This window comes from Dipteris shenzhenensis, chromosome 17 (assembly GCF_047967505.1).
Source record: "Dipteris shenzhenensis isolate YYH24624 ecotype China chromosome 17, Dip_SZ_1.0, whole genome shotgun sequence".
Classification (NCBI taxonomy): domain Eukaryota; kingdom Viridiplantae; phylum Streptophyta; class Polypodiopsida; order Gleicheniales; family Dipteridaceae; genus Dipteris; species Dipteris shenzhenensis.
In genome coordinates, this window is record NC_141612.1 from 54,146,121 (window position 1) to 54,173,772 (window position 27,652).

Here is a 27,652-nt window from a genome sequence, read left to right on the forward strand (position 1 = left end):
AGTTTCTAGAAAGATAGTAGAAACAACATGAAATAGTGCTGTAAATGAGATAAACTTGACAATACAGGCTCCCTTCGTGACTTGGCCCTTTTGTAGATGAAGTCCTTGATGCCTCTGAAGCTACCTTGGGTGAGGAGAGTGTGGAAATGGGGCTAGAATGAGAACAGCTTAGAAAAACAGCCTGTAGGCTAGAGAGAGAAAGCTTTTATGGAGTGATAGCTGTAGAGAGAGAGTGCCTATGCTGATCCCAAGGGAGGAGATGTAAGAGAGGAGCTGCTGCTGTTCCAGAGGTGCACAGAAAGGCAGATTTCTGCAAGGGAAATGGGCTGGAATAGTAGAGAGAGAAATTCTGCAGTAGAGAGAGAAAGAGGCTGTGGCCGCTCCAGGCTAGGTGAAGGAGAGAGGATGCTGCTGCTGTTCCAGAAGAGCTGAGAGGGGGCAGATTTCTGGAGAGGAGGGGTTGGAACTGTAGAGAGAGAGAATGTGCTGTTGTAGAGAGAGAAAGTGCTGCTGAGGTGAGAGAAGGGCCTGGGGAGAAGCTGGCTGCACCCAAGGAGCTGGAGAGGTTCTGCTGCATCATCTAAAAGGAGGGAGAAGAAAAGTGACGAAATTTTCATGTGTGGAATGAAGGGGAGAGGCCTTCTTTTATAGGCTCAGCCCCCCCCCTAGGCCTAGAGTGGAAGGTGGACACTTGTCCCAGATTTTTGGTGGGCTGCAGTCCCAAAGAGGACAGCCCACAACCTGCCCCAAATCTACCAGATTTGGGGCCAAACACTTGGCCTGCATGCCCTGCCACTTGCCATGCATGCTGCCACATGTGTGGGACAGGTGGACTGACTTGCCAGCTCAGATTCCATGTGGCAGTCTGCCACGTGTCAGCTGCCACGTCACTCCCAAAAACCCTAAAATTTCAAAGTTGTCAGAATTTAATTCTGATCGCACACACGGGTTCCTAACAGCTTAGACTATCTATTGACGTACTCTAAGGTCATAATTGAGCCATACTGAGCTCATTTGTTTGTCGTCTTATCTTGTATCTCCATTACTCTTGGCATGCTGCCAGGCCCACACCCAAAGCTCAGGGAACATTCTCTTGAATGGTTCCTAGGTCGGTATGCAATCTGTGCATTTGATTGGTCCCATGTTTGGGTACTCAGGTGGGGTGTGGTTTCTAGATGTCCCTCTCAAAGAGAGGCCATCACTCTTGTGGGTCACTAATGCCCATAACCCCAAGCAAGGGGGTCCACCCTCAAATGCTAGACCTAGTCCCCATTGTCCGTAACTGAACAGAAGGAAAACATTTCATTTCTTAATAAGCATACTATTGAAAAACAAAAAGAAATAGTACCAAGCAAGTGGATACATGTTGAAGCAGGATGACATTCCCTCCGTCTTTCATTCGGTTGTCCGCAACTGAAATGCTTCCTCATAAGCATCCAGGATTTCAGGACACTCCTGAAATGTAGCTCTGTCCATCCATTGGGCATCGGTGGATGGGAGCCCTCTGAACTTCAAAAGGTACATTTTGCGAGTCGTGCCTCGACGTCCCGTAGTGAAGTTATGCAAAATAATTTGCTCTGGGATCAACAAGATCTCAGTGTCCTCTACTTCAGGTGCATCGTCCAGTGTGAGCTCTTGAGGTGGTTCCCCAATGAAGGGTTTCACCAAGCTTACATGGAAGACATTGTGGATCTTCCAATGCTCTGGAAGTCTCAATCGGACCGAGACATCATTTATTACCTGCAACACCTGAAAAGGACCATAATATCGGAAGGATAGCTTGAAGTAGATGCGCTTTTTGCCCACTTTGGTTTTTAACCCGGCTTTCTCAAATTTCAATAAGACCCATTGGCCTTCTTTCACTGCAAACGCCCTCCGTCTTTTATTTGCAGCTGCTCTTTGTTTCTCCTGTGCCTTTTGAATGGCTGCTCGAACCGTGGCATAAGCAGAGTCATAATCCTCCACGAATTGATCAGCGGCAAAGATTTTCTCTTTTGTTTGCATGAGTGGAGTTGGTAAAGATCTACCATATACAATTTCGAAAGGAGCTTTTCCAGTGGAGGAATGAATTGTGTTGTTATAAGCAAACTCCACAAGAGGAAGGAATTTCTCCCAAAAGGTTTGCTGGTCATGCACAGAACTTGGGGATAGCCCCAGAGGATAAAGGAGAAGCCTTGGAGGCAACTGCAGCCTTCAAGAACCAAGAAGAGAAGGTGTACCCCATCATCGGCAAGCTTCGGGTACACATCCAAGGGTACTTGGATCATCTACCCTTCATGGTGGCACCACTTCAAGGATCAGATGTAATTCTCGGCATGCCCTGGCATAAGCAAGTCAACCCCCGAATCGATTATGTGAAGAATATTCTAACCCTCCAACATAAGGGTAGAGATGTGAGCATTACAGCGGGAGTTTCAGGAAACACCATTCCTATGGTAAGTCATGCACGATCTCCCAATTTGCTTAAGAAAGGAGTATGTTCTTTTCTAGTGTTTGTACGCGATAAGCAACCAAGTGAAGAAAAGTCAGATCCTCTCACAAAAGAAAGATTAGATTTCCTTCAGGAATTCTCTAGTTGCTTCTCTCAGGAACTTCCTAGTCACCTCCCTCCTGAGAGACCAGAGGATCACAAAATTGACTTAGTTCCAGGGTCTTCACCTCCAAATAGACCCCCATATAGAGTTAGTCAATCTCAACAAGATGAAATCTTCAAGCAAGTCCAAGAACTCTTAGACAAGGGATTGATCCAACCCAGTAGTTCTTCTTTTTGCTCTCCTGTCTTACTAGTCCAAAAGAAGGATAAAACCTTCAGGATGTGCATAGACTATAGAGCCTTAAACAAACAGACAGTTAAGAATCGTTTCCCAATTCCTCGTATAGACGATATCTTTGATCGTTTAGGAGGATTTGAAATTTTCAGCCGTATAGATCTTAAGAGTGGCTACCATCAGGTACGAGTTGTACCTGAGGACATTCATAAAACAGCCTTCCGAACCACATTTGGGCTGTACGAATATATGGTAATGCCATTTGGCCTTACTAATGCCCCAGCCACGTTCAATCGACTGATGGAACGGTTGTTCAGGAACTATAGACAGTTCATTGCCGTCTTCTTTGATGACATCCTCATTTTCAGCAAGAATGAGGAAGAGCATAAGGAACATCTAAAGATTGTATTTCAAATCTTAGCTGAAAATGCCCTTCACATCAATGAGAAGAAAAGTGAGTTCTTTCTTCCTGAGATTCACTATCTTGGTCACATTATCTCACGAGAAGGTGTCCGTATGGACCCAGCCAAGATACAGACAATTGTAGAGTGGCCTGACTTGAAGAATGCCCATGAGGTAAGGTCTTTTCTAGGCCTATGCTCATATTACCGAAGGTTTATTTGGCATTTTGCTGAACTTGCAGCCCCTCTACATGATCTCACTAAGAAAAATCTGAAGTTCAGATGGACTCAAAAAGAAAAGGACTCTTTTAATGCTCTAAAGCATGCCCTGACTACAGCTCCTGTACTTATCATTCCTGACTTAAGGAAACCATTCCTAGTAGCAGCTGATGCCAGTGGCGATTGCCTTGGGGCTTCTCTTACCCAGGATGGTCATGCTGTGGCCTTTGAAAGCCGACGGCTAAGAGATGCTGAATTTCATTATGATATCTATGAAAAAGAACTCTTAGCTGTAATTCATGCTCTCAAACTTTGGAAACATTATCTTTTAGGGATAGATTTTCTTGTAAAAACTGATCATGAAAGTCTTAAATATTTTCTAACTCAACCTCTGATCAGAGAGAGACATATGAAATGGTCTACCTTTCTGCAATCATTTCATTTTCAGATACAATATACTCCTGGAAAAGAGAATGTAGTGGCTGATGCCCTTTCTTGTAGACCACGGCTTCACCATATTTCAGTTCCCTATCATGATGAGCTAACAGCCCTCAAAGAATTCTATGAGGGAGATGCTGATTTTGCTCAGCCATGGGCACATTTGAAAGATGGAGGCACCCATCATGCCTACCACATCAGGGATGGCTATTTATTCATGGAGAACAAACTATGTATCACAAAGCAGCTTAGATCTAAAGTGATGGAGGAAAGCCATAACCCACCCTATGCTGGTCATAGGGGTATTGTGGCCACCTTTTCAGCCATGGATAAAATTTTCTACTGGCCTAACATGAAAAAGGACACTGCTGCCTACATTTTAGCTTGTCTCGCATGTCAAAAAGCTAAGTATGAGAGAGGAAAACCCAAGGGTTTACTTCAGCCCCTACATCTAAAAGGAGGGAGAAGAAAAGTGACGAAATTTTCATGTGTGGAATGAAGGGGAGAGGCCTTCTTTTATAGGCTCAGCCCCCCCCTAGGCCTAGAGTGGAAGGTGGACACTTGTCCCAGATTTTTGGTGGGCTGCAGTCCCAAAGAGGACAGCCCACAACCTGCCCCAAATCTACCAGATTTGGGGCCAAACACTTGGCCTGCATGCCCTGCCACTTGCCATGCATGCTGCCACATGTGTGGGACAGGTGGACTGACCTGCCAGCTCAGATTCCAAGTGGCAGTCTGCCACGTGTCAGCTGCCACGTCACTCCCAAAAACCCTAAAATTTCAAAGTTGTCAGAATTTAATTCTGATCGCACACACGGGTTCCTAACAGCTTAGACTATCTATTGACGTACTCTAAGGTCATAATTGAGCCATACTGAGCTCATTTGTTTGTCGTCTTATCTTGTATCTCCATTACTCTTGGCATGCTGCCAGGCCCACACCCAAAGCTCAGGGAACATTCTCTTGAATGGTTCCTAGGTCGGTATGCAATCTGTGCATTTGATTGGTCCCATGTTTGGGTACTCAGGTGGGGTGTGGTTTCTAGATGTCCCTCTCAAAGAGAGGCCATCACTCTTGTGGGTCACTAATGCCCATAACCCCAAGCAAGGGGGTCCACCCTCAAATGCTAGACCTAGTCCCCATTGTCCGTAACTGAACAGAAGGAAAACATTTCATTTCTTAATAAGCATACTATTGAAAAACAAAAAGAAATAGTACCAAGCAAGTGGATACATGTTGAAGCAGGATGACACTCCATCCGTACCATACAGCCCGTCTGTGCCTCCATACCACAGTCGTACCTCTGTCCTTAGTCGTCCGTACCACCTCTGTACCCCCCCCCCCTCCGTCAACACCTCTCCATCTCTCCATACCTCCCGTATGTACCTAGTCCTAGTCCTCCCTAACCTTGAGTTGGGCTAAACCCCCAACCCAACCCGGGGGTTAGGTTAAGCTAGGGGGTTCATCATACAGCCAACTATGTGACACCCTCTCCATATGCACATAATTACCAACAAGAAGGCTCAAAACGACCCATCCTCGGGCAATTTTTAATCTGCAGCAGGCAGTGAGAGAGCTACGATTGGAGTTGGCAGAAAGGCCCGGTAAGCAGGCAATAATTGATGAGGCTGTAAAATCTTGTAAGGATTCCCCCCCTACCCCGCAGCTAGTCTCTATAGTCCTATCCCGCAGCTAGTCTCTATAGTCAAAGATCTTGTTCACACCAAAGTACAAACTGCTAAGAAGGAAGTGATTGTGGAAGTGGACAACAAAGCAAGTAAGTCTGATATTCAAGCAGAGATTAAAGAACACGAAGCTAGATGTGATAATGCGCTGAAGATTAGAATAGGGGGACTCCCAGAAGATTGGTACAAAGAGGAGGACACATATAGTGAAATTTTGACAAAGATCAAATCAAGCTTGCCCAACATTGAATGGGTGAATGATGATGAGTAGGATGATGACTCCAGGCCAGCTTCTATTTTGCACTATAGAGGTCATGCAATCCTTACACTGAAGTCAAAAGATATGCGGATCAAGCTTCTTCGACAATCTTACAAAGCTGAAGGGCACCAAAGTATGGATAGCAGAGGCGCTTACACAAACTCAACTCAAGATTAAGGCGACTGAATTAGCTAAAGTCGGGGCTGCCAGAAAGGATGGAAAATGGGCAGTTTACCGTGAAAGCGTAGCACTAATCAGAGAGTTTAAATCAAAACCAAAAGACTCTCAGTCTTAAACTGATGTATGGCTGTTTACTCTTCCAGAATATCATGTAGGTACTCTAAATAATAGGGGTTGCTTTTTGCACTCCTTGGGAGCTGCCATGTGCCCTCCCTAAAGCAGATGTACTAGAGGGTTTCTTGCTGTCCCATAGACCTTTTGGTCTCCAGTGGATGTTAATAGACTTTCTTTCTTTCTTTCTTTCTTTCTCTCTCTTCCCTTTGCTTGGCCGTACTAGACATGGCATAGACTTGCTTGACGTTCCCCCTTCTTCCCTACCTCTCCTGCTCGGACTTAGGGGCTTTATCTTTGTCATCCTGCTTCAGCATGTATCCACTTGCTTGGTACTATTTCTTTTTGTTTTTCAATAGTATGCTTATTAAGAAATGAAATGTTTTCCTTCTGTTCAGTTACGGACAATGGGGACTAGGTCTAGCATTTGAGGGTGGACCCCCTTGCTTGGGGTTATGGGCATTAGTGACCCACAAGAGTGATGGCCTCTCTTTGAGAGGGACATCTAGAAACCACACCCCACCTGAGTACCCAAACATGGGACCAATCAAATGCACAGATTGCATACCGACCTAGGAACCATTCAAGAGAATGTTCCCTGAGCTTTGGGTGTGGGCCTGGCAGCATGCCAAGAGTAATGGAGATACAAGATAAGACGACAAACAAATGAGCTCAGTATGGCTCAATTATGACCTTAGAGTACGTCAATAGATAGTCTAAGCTGTTAGGAACCCGTGGGTGCGATCAGAATTAAATTCTGACAACTTTGAAATTTTAGGGTTTTTGGGAGTGACGTGGCAGCTGACACGTGGCAGACTGCCACTTGGAATCTGAGCTGGCAGGTCAGTCCACCTGTCCCACACATGTGGCAGCATGCATGGCAAGTGGCAGGGCATGCAGGCCAAGTGTTTGGCCCCAAATCTGGTAGATTTAGGGCAAGTGGTGGGCTGTCCTCTTTGGGACTGCAGCCCACCAAAAATCTGGGACAAGTGTCCACCTTCCACTCTAGGCCTAGGAGGAGGGCTGAGCCTATAAAAGAAGACCTCTTCCCTTCATTCCACACATGAAAATTTCGTCACTTTTCTTCTCCCTCCTTTTAGATGATGCAGCAGAACCTCTCCAGCTCCTTGGGTGCAGCCAGCTTCTCCCCAGGCCATTCTCTCACCTCAGCAGCACTTTCTCTCTCTACAACAGCACATTCTCTCTCTACAGTTCCAGCCCCTACTCTCCAGAAATCTGCCCCCTCTCAGCTCTTCTGGAACAGCAGCAGCATCCTCTCTCCTTCACCTAGCCTGGAGCAGCCACAGCCCCTTTCTCTCTCCTGCTGCAGTCTTTCTCTCTCTACTGCAGAATTTCTCTCTCTACTGTTCCAGCCCATTTCCCTTGCAGAAATCTGCCTTTCTGTGCACCTCTAGAACAGCAGCAGCTCCTCTCTTACATCTCCTCCCTTGGGATCAGCATAGGCACTCTCTCTCTACAGCTATCACTCCATAAAAGCTTTCTCTCTAGCCTACAGGCTGTCTTTCTAAGCTGTTCTCATTCCAGCCCCATTTCCACACTCTCCTCACCCAAGGTAGCTTCAGAGGCATCAAGGACTTCATCTACAAAAGGGCCAAGTCACGAAGGGAGCCTGTATTGTCAAGTTTATCTCATTTACAGCACTATTTCATGTTGTTTCTACTATCTTTCTAGAAACTAGTGTTTGTCTCTAATGTTGGATGTAAGTGGTGATTGTTGCAGGCTTCTTCCTTGTGGATTGGGCAAGCCAAGAGCTGAAACCTGAGCTTGGAGTCCTCCTTTTTGTTGTCTACCTTGTACATATGCTCTTGAGTCTTGTATCTAGGTCCTAGGTTTTCACTGAGTTCATCAGTTTGGAAGGTGCATTGCACCTTGGTCTTGTATCTCCATTTTCAAGAATAAAGTGAGCCTGGATAAGGGGGGGGGCCCGTCTTGGCCCCTCAATCATATTGCATTCTCCAATGATGTCACTTTGTGTTTAAGCTGTATAAGTCTTAATTCCAGCTTAATTGCAAACTCTTAAGTTCAAGTATATGTGTTTGGCAGCTCGCAATCATCTCATTCAAATGCCTCTGCAAAATCCGTTGTTTGAATTGATAGAAAGCACCGAGTAGTTTACATTGGTATCAGAGCTTAGGCAGTGGTCCTGTACTCTGTGCTTTCTCTTGTTGAGTCTCTCCTTCATTGAGTTATCTTGTCATCATGGCAGCCAATGGACCTGACCCTCCTCCTAACCTGCATGAGTTGAGTGCTCTCTTGGCAAACATTGCTCAACAGGTTCAAGTGCTGGAAAGCAGCCAAGCAGGAACTCATGACATAGGGCCCCAATCCCAAGGAAGAGGCCGTGCGGACAACACCAACTCCAACAAGGAGGGAAGATCATCCTCTTCTTCCCCTCCTCGAGGTAGACGGCGTCATCGGAGTCCATCTCCTTCGAGACGTCCACGGAGACGAAGGTATGCAAAGCTTAAGGTACCTCTTGGAGATAAGCTCTTCAAGTTTACCAAGTACAAGGGAGAGGACAAGCCCGAGGTCTTGCTGGCTTGGATCCGAGACCTCGAGTATTTCTTTGAGGGGGATGAGTACGAAGACAAGGCGAAGATCCGGTTTGCCGTCCTGCACATGCAAGACCGTGCTTCACTCTGGTGGGCAGCTATGGTCAACACTGGACAGCAAGCCCACACCTGGAAGCACTTCAAGAAGAACTTGATGAGGCACTTCCTGCCTAAGGAGTTTAAGAGAGATACAATGGTGCAGTGGGACATCCTCCGCCAACGCCAAGAAGAGAAAGTCAGTGAGTATGTTGATCGTTTTTGGGAGGATTATGACTCTGCTTATGCCACGGTTCGAGCAGCCATTCAAAAGGCACAGGAGAAACAAAGAGCAGCTGCAAATAAAAGACGGAGGGCGCTTGCAGTGAAAGAAGGCCAATGGGTCTTATTGAAATTTGATAGAAAGCACCGAGTAGTTTACATTGGTGGGCAAAAAGCGCATCTACTTCAAGCTATCCTTTCGATATTATGGTCCTTTTCAGGTGTTGCAGGTAATAAATGATGTCTCGGTCCGATTGAGACTTCCAGAGCATTGGAAGATCCACAATGTCTTCCACGTAAGCTTGGTGAAACCCTTCATTGGGGAACCACCTCAAGAGCACACACTGGACGATGCACCTGAAGTAGAGGACACTGAGATTTTGTTGATCCCAGAGCAAATTATTTTGCATAACTTCACTACGGGACGTCGAGGCACGACTCGCAAAATGTACCTTTTGAAGTTCAGAGGGCTCCCATCCACCGATGCCCAATGGGTGGACAGAGCTACATTTTAGGAGTGTCCTGAAATCCTGGATGCTTATGAGGAAGCATTTCAGTTGCGGACAACCGAATGAAAGACGGAGGGAATGTCATCCTGCTTCAGCATGTATCCACTTGCTTGGTACTATTTCTTTTTGTTTTTCAATAGTATGCTTATTAAGAAATGAAATGTTTTCCTTCTGTTCAGTTACGGACAATGGGGACTAGGTCTAGCATTTGAGGGTGGACCCCCTTGCTTGGGGTTATGGGCATTAGTGACCCACAAGAGTGATGGCCTCTCTTTGAGAGGGACATCTAGAAACCACACCCCACCTGAGTACCCAAACATGGGACCAATCAAATGCACAGATTGCATACCGACCTAGGAACCATTCAAGAGAATGTTCCCTGAGCTTTGGGTGTGGGCCTGGCAGCATGCCAAGAGTAATGGAGATACAAGATAAGACGACAAACAAATGAGCTCAGTATGGCTCAATTATGACCTTAGAGTACGTCAATAGATAGTCTAAGCTGTTAGGAACCCGTGGGTGCGATCAGAATTAAATTCTGACAACTTTGAAATTTTAGGGATTTTGGGAGTGACGTGGCAGCTGACACGTGGCAGACTGCCACTTGGAATCTGAGCTGGCAGGTCAGTCCACCTGTCCCACACATGTGGCAGCATGCATGGCAAGTGGCAGGGCATGCAGGCCAAGTGTTTGGCCCCAAATCTGGTAGATTTAGGGCAAGTGGTGGGCTGTCCTCTTTGGGACTGCAGCCCACCAAAAATCTGGGACAAGTGTCCACCTTCCACTCTAGGCCTAGGAGGAGGGCTGAGCCTATAAAAGAAGACCTCTCCCCTTCATTCCACACATGAAAATTTCGTCACTTTTCTTCTCCCTCCTTTTAGATGATGCAGCAGAACCTCTCCAGCTCCTTGGGTGCAGCCAGCTTCTCCCCAGGCCATTCTCTCACCTCAGCAGCACTTTCTCTCTCTACAACAGCACATTCTCTCTCTACAGTTCCAGCCCCTACTCTCCAGAAATCTGCCCCCTCTCAGCTCTTCTGGAACAGCAGCAGCATCCTCTCTCCTTCACCTAGCCTGGAGCAGCCACAGCCCCTTTCTCTCTCCTGCTGCAGTCTTTCTCTCTCTACTGCAGAATTTCTCTCTCTACTGTTCCAGCCCATTTCCCTTGCAGAAATCTGCCTTTCTGTGCACCTCTAGAACAGCAGCAGCTCCTCTCTTACATCTCCTCCCTTGGGATCAGCATAGGCACTCTCTCTCTACAGCTATCACTCCATAAAAGCTTTCTCTCTCTAGCCTACAGGCTGTCTTTCTAAGCTGTTCTCATTCCAGCCCCATTTCCACACTCTCCTCACCCAAGGTAGCTTCAGAGGCATCAAGGACTTCATCTACAAAAGGGCCAAGTCACGAAGGGAGCCTGTATTGTCAAGTTTATCTCATTTACAGCACTATTTCATGTTGTTTCTACTATCTTTCTAGAAACTAGTGTTTGTCTCTAATGTTGGATGTAAGTGGTGATTGTTGCAGGCTTCTTCCTTGTGGATTGGGCAAGCCAAGAGCTGAAACCTGAGCTTGGAGTCCTCCTTTTTGTTGTCTACCTTGTACATATGCTCTTGAGTCTTGTATCTAGGTCCTAGGTTTTCACTGAGTTCATCAGTTTGGAAGGTGCATTGCACCTTGGTCTTGTATCTCCATTTTCAAGAATAAAGTGAGCCTGGATAAGGGGGGGGGCCCGTCTTGGCCCCTCAATCATATTGCATTCTCCAATGATGTCACTTTGTGTTTAAGCTGTATAAGTCTTAATTCCAGCTTAATTGCAAACTCTTAAGTTCAAGTATATGTGTTTGGCAACTCGCAATCATCTCATTCAAATGCCTCTGCAAAATCCGTTGTTTGAATTGATAGAAAGCACCGAGTAGTTTACAATCTTTCTCGCCATTCTGCCTTGGGTCGCTGACAATGGAGGGCACACTGCTACTCCTGTCAATCTTTGGCTTAGAGAAGGATTCTTCGGGAGGGAGCCAGTTTGGGGTGACATCCAGTTTAGGAGAGTTAGAGGAACTGATTTCAACCTATTTTCCTCTTGTCACTGTTTCAATAGTTCTTCTTGAGCATGGTTTTTACTATTTTCTCCCTCAAAATAGTTTCTGGCACCCGTGTTTTACATGCTCTAGGAAAACAGGCCACTGTTTGTCCCCTGGAATTGTGGCACTTCATGCAGGAACAATGCAGGTTTCAAAGGTTTCATGTGTTGACCTGTTGCGGCAAGGTAGCAGTCAGGGAAGGCCTTTTTTGAGCTCTTCGTAGATTTGTAGGATTGAGATCTCCTGCCTTTTGAATAGGTTACGAATTGAGATTTATCTCTCCACCTCTGATGTAATTGTTTTTTGGGGTTTTTGAGGAGGATTGGGCTGGAGATAGCTCTCCGACCTCTGGTGTAATGATTGTACTTTGGTACTTTGTTGTTTTGAATGGAATATATTACTCTTTTCGGTATAGTGTATATTTTCTTTGCTTTGCAGGTATTTATGATAACAAGACTGACATTCTTTTGGTTTCCTGATTATTTTACTTGCATTGTCGCAGGTTTGCACATACAAATCCTTTGCATCCAGACCTTTTTCCAAGTGTGTCAAAGTTTGAGGCAGAGGTGGTTGCAATTACGGCTTCCCTTCTTGGGGCAAAGGACAAGTGTGCAGGGGGACAAGTGTGTGGGAACATGACATCAGGGGGCACAGAGAGCATTCTGATGGCTGTCAAGTCAACTCGAGACTACATGAAATCAGTGAAGGGTATCACAAGGCCTGAAATGTAATCAACCTTTTTTATCCTCCAAAAATATATAGTGCAATCCTACAGACTTCAGAAATCATAAAACATTGCCTCTTGCAGAGAATAATATTCTGTTTTCTATTGTAATTTTTGGAATTTTGCGTTCTCTCTGACAGGATTATTCCCGAATCTGCTCATTCAGCATATGATAAAGCTGCCCAATATTTTCAAATCAAGTTATGGCGTGCTGCAGTAAATAAAGAATTCCAAGCAGACATTGGAAGCATCAAGAGGCTTGTAAACAGGAACACAATTTTGGTGGGTGTATTATTTAAAAATAGTGCCATCTTTCTTTCGGTTTGATTTTTCTGATAAATACAACCATGGCATAGCTTTGAGCGATCCAATTAAAAAATGCCAATATAGAATTGCAAATGCCCCACCTAACTTAAAGGAGGTAGAAGCAGGATTGTTGTTGGGATTTAGAGAATTCACTCTTGCTTTTGAGGAATGAGAGAGAGATGTGGGACGTGTGTATCCAATGTGCTAGTACAAGGTGGCTTAAGAGAGGCATAAGAAAGTCAGTGTGAATATGTTTGTCATTAATATCCTGCAACGCATGAACTTTAAGAAGAATATTCTGATGCAGTATATGCTTTGAGTAGAATGATAATGAACTCAACCTTGAGGACGTCATTACTTCTGTTCTGAAAGTGTTGTTCTGCTTCAGACCTCCTAAATTATTTGTGCTGCTTTGGGTGCACTAGGCTGTTTCCTGAGCAGTTGCTTCCAGGAGGTGTTACAGGTTGATTAGAGTTGTGAAAATTTTTGGTGCAGATTGTAGGCTCTGCACCTGGTTTTCCTCATGGAATCATAGATCCTCTCGAAGTAAACCAGCTTACTTCTCTTCATACTGTTTATGCTATTCTGTCAAGTTGTGATGTTTTGGATAAACAAGCAAAGCATTGTTCTTTTATAAATTCTACAGATTTTTTCTCTTAATAGTAATGTGGAGGATTTTCAGCTGATCAGCCTATTCAACATGCCCTCTTGTTGGAAGTAGGAAATGGGTGTGCTGGCTCAAAAGAAGGGAATATGCTTTCATGTTGATCTCTGCCTCGGGGGCTTTGTACTACCCTTTGCACGCAAACTTGGGTATGAATATTGGATTTTTTGGGAAACTCTTGTTGCAACCTAGTATATAAGCATAAGGATAATTATATTTTAATGTCAAAAACGACTGCTTACGTGGAAATATCTCTCTCTCTATCTCTCGCTCTCTCTCTCTCTCTCTCACACACACACACACACACACACACACACACATTTTTTTGGGTGAAAAGAGTTATTTTTTATATTACAGAGTCACAATCCAAAAGCAGGTTGTGCTCAAGTACATCAAGAGATATGACAAATATACATCATGATCAAAAGTCCCTATTTGCAAGCAATCAAAAAAAGATTGCTGCAAAGAGTGCCTGAAGAAGGAGTATAGGGGGAAAAAGGGATCACCAAAGATTCTATGATTTCTATCTTTCTAGAGAGTCCATAGTGCCCAATACCGAACCCATACAAAAAACAAATCAAATCCCTGTCGTTGTGGGTGAATCCCAAATAATTAGAAAGATTTTCTGAAAGCTGCACTGTGGAATCTTGTTTGTAAACGCTGGCGGAGCAATCCCAAAAAGTCAGGAGTGTGAGAGCAATGCCAAAGAAGATGAGGCACTGACTCTTGTGGAGCCAAGCATCTGTGACAAACAGGTGGAGAAACATGTCGGCATGACAAAAACTGTCCAGATGGAAGAACTCCTAGCAATATTCTCTAGAGAAAAACCTGTGCATTATCTTGTTCTTTGCATGCTGATAGTGCATGGTGGCATCAGGATGTATGCTATATCTGAAAGTTTATGTTTGTTGTTTTGGTGTGGCTGATATTTTTTCAATTCTGCATAAATACTCATGGAAGTACACAGGTTTTCCGGAGAACAAAAGCACCATGAAGCTTTAAAAAATCATATTACATCCCAATCATTATAGTTTTATGCGTATTTCTGCTTTCAAGTTTATTTGTTGCTCACTTCCCTCGACTGTTTTTGTAGGTATCCTATTCCAGCATTTGATTTTACTGTGCCAGGAGTAACTTCCATATCAGTAGATGTTCACAAATATGGGTTAGGACCAAAAGGCACAAGCGTTGTGCTCTACAGAAATCATGAAATCCGTCGGGTATTGGTTCGACTTTCTTATGTAGAACATTTCTTTTCTTGTAGATATACATCCCTGTGCTTTATTTACAAAGACGGGGAGAAATGCTAATGGGATTCAAGAGGCTTTAGACATTAAAGGCTTCTAAAATCTTTGAAGGACCTGAATCTTGAATCCTTACGATTCAATCATATCTTGAAAGTTGAAAGAAAGAGCACTCAAGCTCGTCTCTTGTCAGATTCTAGGAATTTCGAACGATATTGCATTCCTATGAATTAATGTTTGTAAACAGTTGACATGGATCTATGTTGCAGATACACATTATGTGAAATTCAATATTGTGCAAATATATTGTGTTTAAAATTTTACCAATTAAGGCTCATAAACTGTTGTTTGGTTCAATTCTATGTGGTACTGCTGCTGATGTGAACGGCCATCTGCAACAGCACCAATTTGTGGCTGGTGAGTTGGATCGACAATTTTTTTAAAAGAATTTGCTTGCATGTATTTGTTTTGTTCATTAAGCTCTTCATAGGTGGAAGGCAGCTGGCATTTGGTCATAGTACAAGCTAGCTAGTCCCAAAGCAATGTCTTTTTTATTGGATGCAAATACTAAGCTGAATAAAAAGTGTGGGGCAACATACTACCAAATAGCATGGAAGCAAGCTACTCTCATAAATGCTATAATATGTGATCACTTGGTAGACTCCACATTCAAAATTTTTATTGAACATCTCAAGACCATTGATTCCCATCTTATTATAGAATTGGACAGATATAAAAGAAAGTTTCATGGAGTCTCTGATGGGATGGCTGCTAATGTATGGAACTGGTTTTGTTCATTTTGCAAGGTTGACACTGCATGCTTGTTAAAGTCAAAGGATTTACCTGTTTTTTTACAACGTTATTATTAATTAATTATTTTCCCTGTGTGGGCATGCTTTCAACATCAAGGTTAGTCAAGGCATTCATCAAGACCAGATATGGTGCAGTTAGTCAAGATTAGTCAAGGGATCACCAAGGGTATTCAAGGCATTCATCTAGACCAAATATGCTGCAATTAGTTTATGCCATAGTTACGGGGAAATGCGTTTCGGAGGTGGTGCTTTGGGAAATATCATTTCGGGGCTGTCCAGAAAGTATTTCTGTGGGGAAAAATTTCCCAGGGGGAAATGGAGTGGGACCCGTTTCTGTTTCCATTTCCCCTAACTATGGTTTATGCGCGGCAGGTTTAGTCACCAATTGTTGCTGAAAAGAAAAATGGCATTTTTCCCAGTCTGCTTGTGATGCATGCAAGATTTCCTTCTGATGCTTCATCTGGTTGAGCTAAGGGGTGCAAAGGCCTGTTGGTCATCTTGTAATATTACTTGATATGACTTGACATGTGTGTTGTACCACCCTCTGATTATGTTGGCATGCGTGCAACTTGTCAACCAGACAACACTATCATCAGAATAACAGCTCAGTTTGGCCCCTATAACAAATTTATCACTTCTAAAGGGCCAAAGGACAGACTAAGCTATCATAACATCTACATATGAAAAATATTAAAGTGAATATAGCATAGACCTTTGGTGCTGATGCTGCAAAAAGAGATGCTATAGGTTGTCCTCCACATGATGCTTATAGGTTTTTTGGTTTGAAACTTTGTGACCTCTCTCTTGTGAGCTGAGAATGCTATGCTGTTTGTGACGCTACATATAAACAAATGTACTTGGGCTTCTTATCCACAGATTAGAGCTTTCTGTGGCAGACAGTTCAATTGCCCCTTCAAGTTCCTTATTCTTAGGAAATTATTTTTGAATCTAGAATTATATGGACTGTAATTTTATATGAGTTCAGATTATTAATTGTCTGAAAACGGCCAATGGACACGCATTGAGAGGAATCAGTATGATGTGACCTTAATTGCCATGCTAAATCTAGTTGACTGAAGTGGCTCAATAAGGAGGCCATATGCATCAGCTAAAGGAAATCCAAGCCCAAATGGCCCTGTAAATAAGCTTGCAGACAGTATCATCCTTCCTACAAGTGGTCTGCAAATGGCATGGAACACTGCATAGATATTGACGCACGTGCTATCCCGACGAATGCCAAATTTCAATAGCTTGGCAGTTGAGCTATACAAGCTACATAAAGAAGGACATGGCACATGGATTGTTAGGAAATGGTTGATTCCGTAATCTTGCCAGCAGGCTCAACACAGGATGCAGCATGCAACCAATGTACCATGCCGAAAATCACTTTACCCTTTAGGAAAACTTAATTTCTGTATAGGGATACTTTAATAACTCCGAGATTAACAAAAAAACTTTAAATATTGGGTAGCTGAGACAATAAAAAAGCAAACCCAACTCCAACAAGATGAAATGACCTACAGAGTTACTAGCATGTCATAGGGTCTGGATATATGCCTCGGAACTGTTTTGGATAGCAACATCACGCCAAAGGACACTTCACATGGATACTGCATGATTCATGTCGCCCAGAATCTTCCTATTGACATTATTTGCACGATCACCATGTCATAGGGTCTGGCTGTATATCTAGGAACTGTTTTGGATGATGCAACATCATGCCAAAGGACGCTTCACATGGATACTGCCTGATTCCTGTTTCCCAGAATCTTCCTATTGACAGTCAACATGTAGAAACACTATTTTATGCTAAGTTTTCATTGAGGGACCCCATTTACATGCACGAAATCTCTCCGTTTCAATGCTTATTGTGAAAACTAAACAAAATTCTACATGCTTTTCCAAGTGCTCTAGCCTCTATCTGTGAGGATCTCATAAAGTGATCACTGGAGGTTGTGTGAAAGCGTTCATGTTTATTTTCCTTGGGCAAGAAAAGCGTTCTGCATTACAGTGATGCGTTGGCTCCTTGTCTTCATGTTAAAGATATAGCACAATGGCCGTTTTTTAAAATCTAAAATTTCTTTAGAGCCTCTTGATTCCATTGCATGCAGTATCTAAACTTATTTCTCTGTTGTTTGATCTGAAGTGACGGAGTGGTCTGGTGGTCTGTATATTTCTCCGTCCATGGCTGGGAGCAGACCAGGAGCTCTCATTGCGGGGGCTTGGGCTTCAATGATGTCTCTTGGAGTCGATGGTAAGTGATGATATGTATTACTCATATTTAAAGGCTCATTGAGTTTTTGAGAACTTTATTGTTTTCATGACTGGAGCCGGTTGAATGTTTGATAGAATTTTTTGTTTGAACTGTAGGATATATGGATGCAGCAAGACAAGTCATGGAAGCATCTGAGAAATTTAAGAAAGGGTGAGTCTAGAAATCAAGAAGTTTGTGTCAAAAAATTGCAGTCAGTTAGAATAAGATGTATAGCTTCAATTTTAATTGTGTTGGATATTTCATAGGCAAAGGTGTGGAACACTGGCCTAGAGTGTCCTTCAGTGTGTGGGTGTGAATGTGTCCCTATGTGAGTCACATGGGCCACTAGTGTGTGGGTCTGTCTCTTGAGAGTGCGAGGGGTTAGATTAGATTTGATTCCTGTGTGACCTCATCTATGAGGTGGTTGAGTGTTGAAGATAAGCCTTTCCTAGCCTATAAAATTGCCACAGTTCTTGCAAATCAAGCAATCCACAACTACTTGTGTGCCTATCATGTGTATACTATCACCACCTCCTCCTCCATGATCTCTGAACCAACAATTGGTATCAGAGCTAGTTCAAGCTCCCAGACTTCTCCTCATTTGTTTGCTACTCTCCGCTCCTGGCTGATTTCGAGGATGTGTTGTTTGTGACTATTCCTGATACACACGTCCACTCCTTCCTGGAACCCCGTTCCTGATCTGCTCGTGTGGACCTGCACGCCTATTTCTGATTATCGTTCTTTCTTTAGCTCATCATCCCTATCGGCGGATCTGTCGACCAACTTGATCTGTTTTCCCTGATTTCTTGGCACCATCGTGAGCATGCCGTTTTCTATGTTGCCGACACTCAGCTTACTATTTGCTGGCCCAGACCTGCAAATGTTGCTCTTATCCTGCGTAGACAAACCTGCTCTCTTGATCGTCAACGCTTTCTTCACCGCCAGCAAAATCATCTCAATCGGCCTGTAGCTTATGAAAGCGTCACTGCTATCTCTTGTGGCAGCTCCCGATAGCTTCACCTTGAGACATAGCGACGCTACCAATTTCCTGTACGACGTCTACTCTGCAAGCCGTGTACAAGTTACAACATCGCCAAGTTACCGCACGATTCCTTATTGAACACCTCCACGATTCCATTTGCAAAAGTCTGGACATGCACATCAGGATTAGCAATACACTGAAGGAGTGTTTAGTAGAGAAACTACCTTGGAAATTAGCTCTATCTCTTCATTTTCATTCTGTAGTGTTTCGGAGTGTTTAGTAGAATGCAATTTGCTGGCTATTTCAAGAGTGTTTAGGAGTGTTTAGTAGCACGAATTTTATAGATTGTATATTCTATTAAGTACTATGATTTCTTGAGCATACCTTATGCAAATCACTCTGGTTGCAGTTTGAGTAGTGTGCGCTCATTTGTGGTATGCATTGGGTTGTAGTGGATGATTTATAGGCCATTTGGATGCATTGCGGTCCTTATTGGATGCACTGATAGGCCCAAATTGCCTTGTGGGATGCTATTTTTTATGGACGCTTTGCACATGGATGCTATTTTATGCTGAGGGACATCTTTGACACATTGCAGGTGATGCACTGATAGTGCTATGCTCTCTTGGATGAGATATTATTGATGCATATGCCAGTGGACGGTGTTTATGCTTGAGTCATTTGGCAAACCAAGGCAAAAACAATGAACCAATAATTAAATATTGTGCTTCCATCAAACCATAGCTTGTTATACCTCCTCTCCATAGAGTTTTCTTATCACTTTTTGTGACTCTCATTAGAGGCTTCAACAATGAGAATTAATGATTATTTCATTAAAAAGTAAAAAATCTACTAAGACTAAATACATATTGTGACTATTTTTATACTCTTAAAAATTAAATTCAAAAATTTAGGACTCTAAATGTTATAATTATAACTTATAACCTTGTAGATGGCTCAAATGGCCTTTTTCGTTTGATTTGAGTGGCTAAATGACTATCTTTGGACATTGGATGTGAAAGTCATGACATTTTTAAAAAAGTTGTCCAAGAATTTAGTTTTGTCGGCGAAACTACCTTGGAAGGCTTCCTACAAATGGCTTTCTTTGGAGAAACCCCCATGAAGAGGAGTGATGACAGCGTTTCTTCAAAGTCCAAGGTAGTTTCACGATGAAACTGCTTCCTTCAAATGAGTTTCTTCATGAAGAGGGATTATGAGAGGTTTTCTTCAAGTATACTCCCCTATCAAATAGAAGGTATGGGGATTTTCTATGAGAAACCCACTCTACATGTGTGTTTTTTCAAAAGCCTTTCCATCTTAGTATCCACCATGCCTAATATCATTGTCATTGTTAGATGAAGTTCTCCATCTTTCTGCCAAGATTTATGAACACAATAGACGTTCTCATTTGAAGTAAAAATGTGCTATTTTTTTAGTTAACTGCTATTTAAGACATAACTCCAAAGAAAAGAAGTTGAATGCTAGAGATAACAAAGCTAGACTTATAAATCCAAGCCGAGGCTCGATTCAAGTCTTGGAAGGTCCTTCACGGATGAGGTGGCATTTTCAGCCGCCACATGGTGCGCTGACAATACCCGGCAGGAGTTTGAGGACAAGTTGAACGGCCAGCAATCAGGAATGTGTAGGAGTTGTAGGGGAAATTGACGGGCTGTCCAGCAGAAATTTACGCAGGTGCATAAGGTGTAGATCTGCAGGAAGCTAGGGGCATACAATTTTGCTCAAAGGAAGTGCAACTCCGGGCCACTAAACGGGCACCCATACCCAAGGCTGAAGTCTCTGATGAGAAGAAATAAATACATTGCGTTGTCGCTGCAAGAGAGAGAAAATACAAACGAGGGAACAAGGAGGAGAAGCCTGTGATCATCTACCAATTGGTTAGCTATCCATCTGATTCCTGGTCCTATGTATGTTGTTTGTGGGGCCAACTCCACTGGACGACTAAGGAGAGACAAGAGGAACCCCTAAACACTCCAAAATGAAAATGAAGAGATAGAACTAATTTCCAAGGTAGTTTATCTACTAAACACTCCTTGAGTGTATTGCTAATCTTGAATCACTCATACAATTTTGTCTAGAGGAAGTGCAACTCGGGGCCACTAAACGGGCAACCATACCCAAGGCTGAAGTCTCTAATGAGAAGAATAAATACATCGCGTTGTCACTGCAAGAGAGAGAAAATCTAAATAAGGGAACGAGGAGGACGAGCCCGTGGTCATCTACCAATTGGTTAGCTATCCATTCGATTCCTAGACCTATGTTGTCTGTGGGGCCAACTCCACGTTAGCTTTGCAACTCTTATACGTACTTTGTATGGCGTTCTTTCTGAAACTGGTTACTGTACTTGAATGACGTCTCTTAGCTCTGGTTGCAACCTTGGCCGTGGAAAAGATGCAGTATGTGTGTGCATTTTCCTGCACTGATTCCTGGGTCCAAGCTTTCTCGTAAGGACAAACTTAATTATCAATAGATACAATTTCATAAGAGGTTTTGTTGTGTGATACTTACAGCTATGTGCAACTAATCTTATAAATATATTTGCTTTATGGAAATATGTGGTTATGTTTGCATTTTAAATGAAAGCTGTGGAAGGATGATAGTCCATCTGTGGTGTTGTCTGTTGATATCTCATTGTCTAGGTGGCTTGTTGGGGTTAGGGGAACCTAAAATAGGCAAATTAGTACACAATTCATATTTTCATGGCTCGCCATACTTCTTCACTACTGTATTCTTTTGTCTTGCAAAGTATTGTCAAAATATAGCCTAAATTGTCAGCACTTTTGGCGTGACCTTGTGGCAGAATCAGCAGCATTGCAGACCTCTACATTATAGGAAAGCCAGACATGACAGTCATTGCATTTTCATCACATACGGTTGACATTTACAAAGTCAATGATGCAATGACAGCTAAAGGATGGAGCCTGAATGCATTGCATAAACCAAGCAGGTAGCATGATAAATGTTTTCAGTGAAGTTCTGCTGTGGTTTTATGCATAGTTTATATTTTCATTCACTTATAACCTTTTACATGCACAAACTGCTGGACTGAATACTGATTCTTGCCCATGTATGACAAGTAATTCGTTAGAGACAGACATTAAAAATGCCATAAGAAGTAGTAGGCACTGCATATTGCAGTTCTTAGTGACTATAAATGAAGTCTTGCTTTTTTTTTTTTGAAGACAGAAAAAAAGGAACTTCTATTAATGCTTGATAGAAACCACCATACAATTCGACCAATTCAGAGGTGCTGATTAAGGGAAAAGAAACCACCTTACAAATCAGCCAATCTAGAGGTGCTGATTAAGGGAAAAGAAAGAACAATTGCCACCTAAAGGGGCCAACCTGTTTCGTGAGCTCCCAGCATATTGCCTGGAGAGTCTTTGGAACAGGGGCTAACAAACACAATAGCAGACTATACAACCAAGGATGCCCTCTCTCCGTAAGAACATAGAAGGAGCTTGCAGGCCATGCCTTGCAGAAACGTGCGCGCCCTCTGGCAGTCGCTCTAGATCCCGGAGTCCGGCGCTTCCATATAGCACGCAGGGTGTAGATGATGTCTTGCCATGTGGCAACTAGAGTGGCCGTTGTAGTCTACTGGCCTCCTATCGCCTAGCTGCAGTGAGCGACCCAGATATGCCAAGCAGTGATGCTAGCGACTGTGGAACTACCTCGTGTGCCTTGATCCTGGTCACTCTTTGTCCATGAATCCGAAAGGATGGCAAGGTGGGTTCTTTAAGAACTTATGCCCCCCCACCGTGAGCCAAGCCACCATCCCCCAAGTGAAGTTGCATTCCATGCGTTGGGTACTCGCCACTATCCTCAAAGCTGCTGACCAAACCCTTTGTGCTACCGGGCATCCCCAAAGGCAGTGAGGAATTATCTCTGTCATGCCATGTGTACAATACTGGCATTTGCCATCCACCCTCATCTGCTCCAACCAGTGTCCAATGGGTAAGCCCCCGTGTGTTACCACATCCAAAAGAAACAAGAAATCTTCCATGGTCGCAAGCGGGACGAGAAGCATGACCAGAACCGGGAAATGGTCTCCCTGGGGACCTCCTACTCGACCCCGTGTTGCTCCCTCAAGGGAGTCTATGTTGCTGCCTCTAACAGCAAACGGCGACCTATAAGGGTCGCGTAAGAGAAGAAAGCTACTTGTCAAAGTGCCCTACTCGAGCGGCCATAACCTCTCTCCTTGAGTCCACTGAATGTCCCTGAGAGGACACCCCTCCCATAACCAAAGGCACCAATGTGCTCCCTCCTTGTCCGAGAGAACCGTATCCGGGTCAATTATCCAGTTCTTGCCCAGTCGTCCCACAGTCCCGATCCTCTACCAAGTAAGCCCATCCATAGCATCCTCGTCCCATTGATTACTATCGAGCTCTGCTAACAAAAGGCCTCCCTCCCCTACTCTGTAGAAACTCCGCTGGAAGCAGCAAAGAGTGTGGTTGAGGAACTCTACCCTGAGAGGCACTCCTGTCCGTGAAAACTGCCTAGTATAGTGCGGAGTCCAGGTGGTGCTCAGTCCTTCCCACTAGGAGTGGTATCGTTGCATCTATTTCTGCCGCCCTAGTCCCGGTTCCTCTGATGTGTGACAGTGCCTGGTCTCTATCCTCCTCCTCCATAGGAAGTTGCCTCCGCGTCCCAAAGGAGCGCGAAGGGCCACTATCCGTTGAGCCCCAGACTCTCAAACCATCTGTGTGTACGTGCGTACCAAGCCTTGTCATCGCTCTCAACCACTAGAGTCATGGATGAAGATAGGGCCATCAATGGAACCTACGTCGGCTTGTGGTACAAGAGCCATAATCCTTGGCTGGCTAGAGGTACGTGATAACTTGGAATGTTGCGTCAAGCTGTAGTGGAGAACCAAGCTCATTGCCTAGGAAGTTTCTGAAAAGCTAACAACCAGGTTGGGTTGCATCTCGGCGTTCGTCTGAGATCTCATCGTCCCTTGCTCACATATGGTGTGCAAGGTATAGATGATATCCTAGCAAAGGGCAATGAGGGTGGCTGCTGGGGGGTCTTGCTGGCCTCCCATCACCAAACTACAACGGACGACCCAGAGGTTCCAAGCAGTATTGCTAGTCACCATCTCGCAAATACCATCCCGTGTCCCTTCTAGTGAGGACACGAGCCGCTAACTAGTAGGAGGTCTAGCATCTCAATCCTATAGGCTAGCGTAATAGTGTCAATCGAGAAGGCATGACTCCCCTCTGTCAGCCAGGATTTAATGCCTATGCATCGTAGCCATGATCCAGAGGGCTTCCTGCCAAATCCTTTGTGTAGTGGCGTAACTCTGCGTCTAGAGGTGTCTTGTCTGCGCATGGGTGGCACCTCCCATCCGCTTGCATTTGCTCTAACCATGGGCCAATGGGCAATCCCACGAGGGCCACCATGCAGGAGAAATATGTAATCTTCTTTAGTTGGAGGCTAGTCCACAATCGCAATCAAAATCTTGAATGACCTCTTGGGACACCTATTGCTCTACCTAATATGTCTCTCTCGAAGGGGTCCCAGTTCTCAAGTTGAAGATGGCAACCAATGCATGTATTGTACGAGAACGACACCTCTATAATCCTCTTCGAGAGCCCTACTCTAGGCCTGGATGCCTTTGTACCTCTCTAAGGGGACAGCCCTCCTACAACCAAAGGCGCCATCGCGATCGGTTCTATCCCAAAGCGACTGGTGCTAGGTCAATAGACCAACCCTTAACAAGACGACCCACTACTCTAGTCCACTCAAGAAAAACTAGGGCCCCATTCAGCTGTGGGCCTCCCTCTAACTTTGGTTGAAGAACCCCCCTACCCCACTTTGTATTGCATGGGGCGGAAGGCGGCGATTGCTCAATGCATATAAAGGATCCTTAGGGCACCCCTGTACAAGAGAACTACCCATGCTAGCTCAGGGGAGCTGAGGTTCTGTGTAGACCAACAATCCAAGACTCGAGGATGGCATCGTCTATCTTGAGCATCCTCTTGTCCACCCCCCTTGGGTCAAAAAGGGCTCTTGCATCTGCCTTCGTCTCTTGGGGTTGCCGATTCCATGCTTCAAAAGAACTAGCTGGGCCATTGTCCCACTGCACTCAACCAAAGTGCATCCGCTGCCCGAACATGCAGCCCTCTTGCCTTGAACCATCAGATGCTAGAGAAGGGGCTAGCGCTCAAACTCCTCTCGACACCGAGGGTTGGCTTGGATGAGACAAATGCTGCAAAGCCTAGGTGGATTCCTCATCAACGGCGAACCCTTCCTTCTAAAGGGGGCCTCTAGAAACTCCATCGATGAGACTACTACAACTATCCTTGTAGGCGGGGGGGTGTTCTTAGAACCCCTTGTTGAAGCAAAGCTTCCAAAGCTCCAATTTGGGGTGAGACCACACACTCCCAGCTTGCCCATCAAGGCTCTACTTTGCATTTCTGGATCAATGATGTCAACTCTTCTCCCTACTTGAGGTAGGATCACTGTTTCCGCTCTACTGTTCCTGATACCATCGAATGTTGTTGCCCACAAGAAGTTGCACACCAAGCGTCTAAGCTGCCTCATGCAACCCTTGTGAAAACACCAGGAAGAGACTCACCATGTAGATGAGAGTTTGGCTGAGCTCCAATACAGTAGCTTGCTTCGCATACTCTCTAGAACCAAGGCTTTTGGCTGCTCATCTGTAATATCAATGCCCACTAGATATCCTAAGTACCTCATTGTTGTGATCACATGGGATCCAACGGGAGCCGAGAGAGGCCATCTACAAATGATAGCTTAAAATGTGCATGCGTCAGACACATTTTGTACTTATCTTACTTTTTTGTTAATCCGTTGCTTTGTTTCACAAATGCTAGCTTCAAATGTGCATGCGTTAGACACATTTTGCTATTATCTTACTTTTTGGTTATGGATTAACTTCTCTTAGTTTGAATTTTCCATTATGCTTGTCACTAACATGTGGAAAACGAGAACGGTTCGAGTGTGCTTGGAGTATATTGTAGGGTAGTCTATCAACCACACAAACTGACAACCCCAAAACCATCTATGCCTAAACCAAGCACCTACATTGAATTGCAACCCTCGACCAAGCTTTGATACCAAATTGTTACAATCAAGTTTTGTATAGGCTGTCTCTACTTGAAGTAGAGGTCACACAACAAATTTTTTGCTCTACATACTCACAAGTATTTGAGAATTTTTTCTCCTTCCAACGTGTGTGACTTGGATGTGCCACAATAGGGATCTCTTCACTTGAAAACACACACAAAACACACCAACCCTCCCTAAGGAGTCAGTGTCCGCTGACCCTTTCTAACGACTTGTCCACCGACCCTTCCAACGTTATATTACATTCCGATTTGAACATAACAGGGAGGTCTGTTAGCTGATTATGTAGCTTTTTGGACTCAAGCAGGCGTGGATGTGTATGGGATCTTTGGAAACATATAGGGGTATCTGGTAGATTTAATCAGGCATCATGGAATAGTAATGGTGCTATATCCTTAGCGTGAAATCATCAACTTGAAAATTTCTTCTCCACTATCACATGGACCCTTGGGCATCCCACCAAATATGTATGCAAAAAATGTGGGTCAGGATCCACAAGCAAACATTGGAGGCCCTTCTTAAAGTGTATGTGTTGTCATTGATAGAAAGTTAAACATCTATGTATCACATATCAAAGTTTTAGAAAGATTGTATTTTAATCAAAGAATACTTCCTTGACCTGCAGTGGCACACGTGTTACAAGCACCCATTTTTGTTTATATATTCGCAGCGATCCACAAAAATAGCAACGACAAAACATAAACAAACATTTATACACATACAGTGAATGTAGCATTATCATGTCAAGAAGGCTAAATTTACTTTATATCATCTATGCCTCTTCTTGTAGTTAAAAGTTATCATTTGTGCCTTTTCATGGACTCTTGAAGCAAGATTCAGAGATTGAACAAGTTGATGAATGGTATGCATACCATTATATTTCTTGCTTACTGTAGCCCAACTGTTCAATGCTGGCTGCAGCTTACACATCTGTATCACTCTGCAACACGTCAACAAGGTAGAAGAGTTTGTGAAGGACCTGATGGATGCTGTTAATTGGGTAAACCTTTTGTATCCCTTTTCATTGTGGATGGTTCCCCCCAGTGGGTTCTTTGGTGACAACAGAACATTTAATGGGAAAAATCATTGACTCAGATGGGCTTGGATTCCCCCTCACTAAGTTTGCAATTTTTAAATAGCTTGCCAGCATTAATGACTTTTGATCACCCCTGGTCGGCATTAAAAGTTCTAATCCCCCCCCAAACATCAACGTCTACAGGTAAAAGAAAATCCTGGTAGCTTCGAAGATGGCATGGCCCCAATTTATGGAGCAGCAGCAAAGATGCCAGACAGAGGAACTGTAAAGGATCTGCTCCTTGCGTACATGGACAACACTTGCTGAATTGATCTCGTAATATAGGTATCCTAAATTACATGATTACTTTTAATACTATTGCATCATTAGGTTGGGAGTAAAGGCCTTGCAAAAACCCATATAGGAATGCCTTATTGGACACCTCAGCCAGTGTGGCGTGCAGCTTATCAAAAGTTCACAGCTCTCTGGCTTGATAATAAATTGTAGGAGTCCAAGTTTATGTGGTTCTTGTTCGAAGAAGATTCACGTGGGATAAGTTTTTCGTATGCCAAGCATTTATCACCAGCAGTTGTCTGGCACCATTCAGGAGAGCAGAATAAATTTCTTGCCTTATGTATGCAACTGGAAACATAAGGAATGATAGATTAAGGATTTCATAGAAGGGTAGGTGGAGGAATTTGAAGACATTTGCTATTCGTTTTGATTAGCAATTAACAAGAACCAAACACTTGAATAACTACTTCTAAACTAAGGTGCATTGATTAGGAATTAACAAGAACTAAACACTTGAATAACTACTTCTAAACTAAGGTGCACAGAGTACATTTAGAACATAACAATTAGAGTCAGTAGTTGAGCTCCAATTCAACCACAATTAGTATTGGAAATTTGAGAGGAGGAATGACCATGAGATTACAAAAGTAGACCCTGAGAAAGCAGTATTGGAGTAAAATCAGACACCTAATTTTATAAAAGAGAAGGTGAATTGGAAGTTGAAAGGGTTTTTTCCTTTCGAAATCACATTGCAGCAGCTTTATGTTGA

At 43.8% G+C, this 27,652-nt stretch overlaps 1 protein-coding gene across 2 annotated transcripts in view; it reads left to right on the plus strand.

Annotated features, from left to right (window-relative positions):
• DPL1 (dihydrosphingosine phosphate lyase) overlaps window positions 1–27,271 on the plus strand; it is a 73,108-nt gene extending 45,837 nt beyond the window's left edge. For both annotated transcript variants that reach the window (XM_087388820.1, XM_087388819.1), the window contains exons 7-17: window positions 11,984–12,208; window positions 12,346–12,487; window positions 13,007–13,057; window positions 13,233–13,324; window positions 14,269–14,395; window positions 14,821–14,836; window positions 17,378–17,485; window positions 17,602–17,656; window positions 21,286–21,432; window positions 26,496–26,574; window positions 26,794–27,271. In XM_087388820.1, the coding sequence (XP_087244946.1) occupies window positions 11,984–12,208; window positions 12,346–12,487; window positions 13,007–13,057; window positions 13,233–13,324; window positions 14,269–14,395; window positions 14,821–14,836; window positions 17,378–17,485; window positions 17,602–17,656; window positions 21,286–21,432; window positions 26,496–26,574; window positions 26,794–26,916 (1,165 nt within the window). In that variant the 3' untranslated portion in view covers window positions 26,917–27,271. The remainder of the gene's footprint in view (window positions 1–11,983; window positions 12,209–12,345; window positions 12,488–13,006; window positions 13,058–13,232; window positions 13,325–14,268; window positions 14,396–14,820; window positions 14,837–17,377; window positions 17,486–17,601; window positions 17,657–21,285; window positions 21,433–26,495; window positions 26,575–26,793) is intronic.
• The last annotated feature ends 381 nt before the right edge of the window (window positions 27,272–27,652 follow it).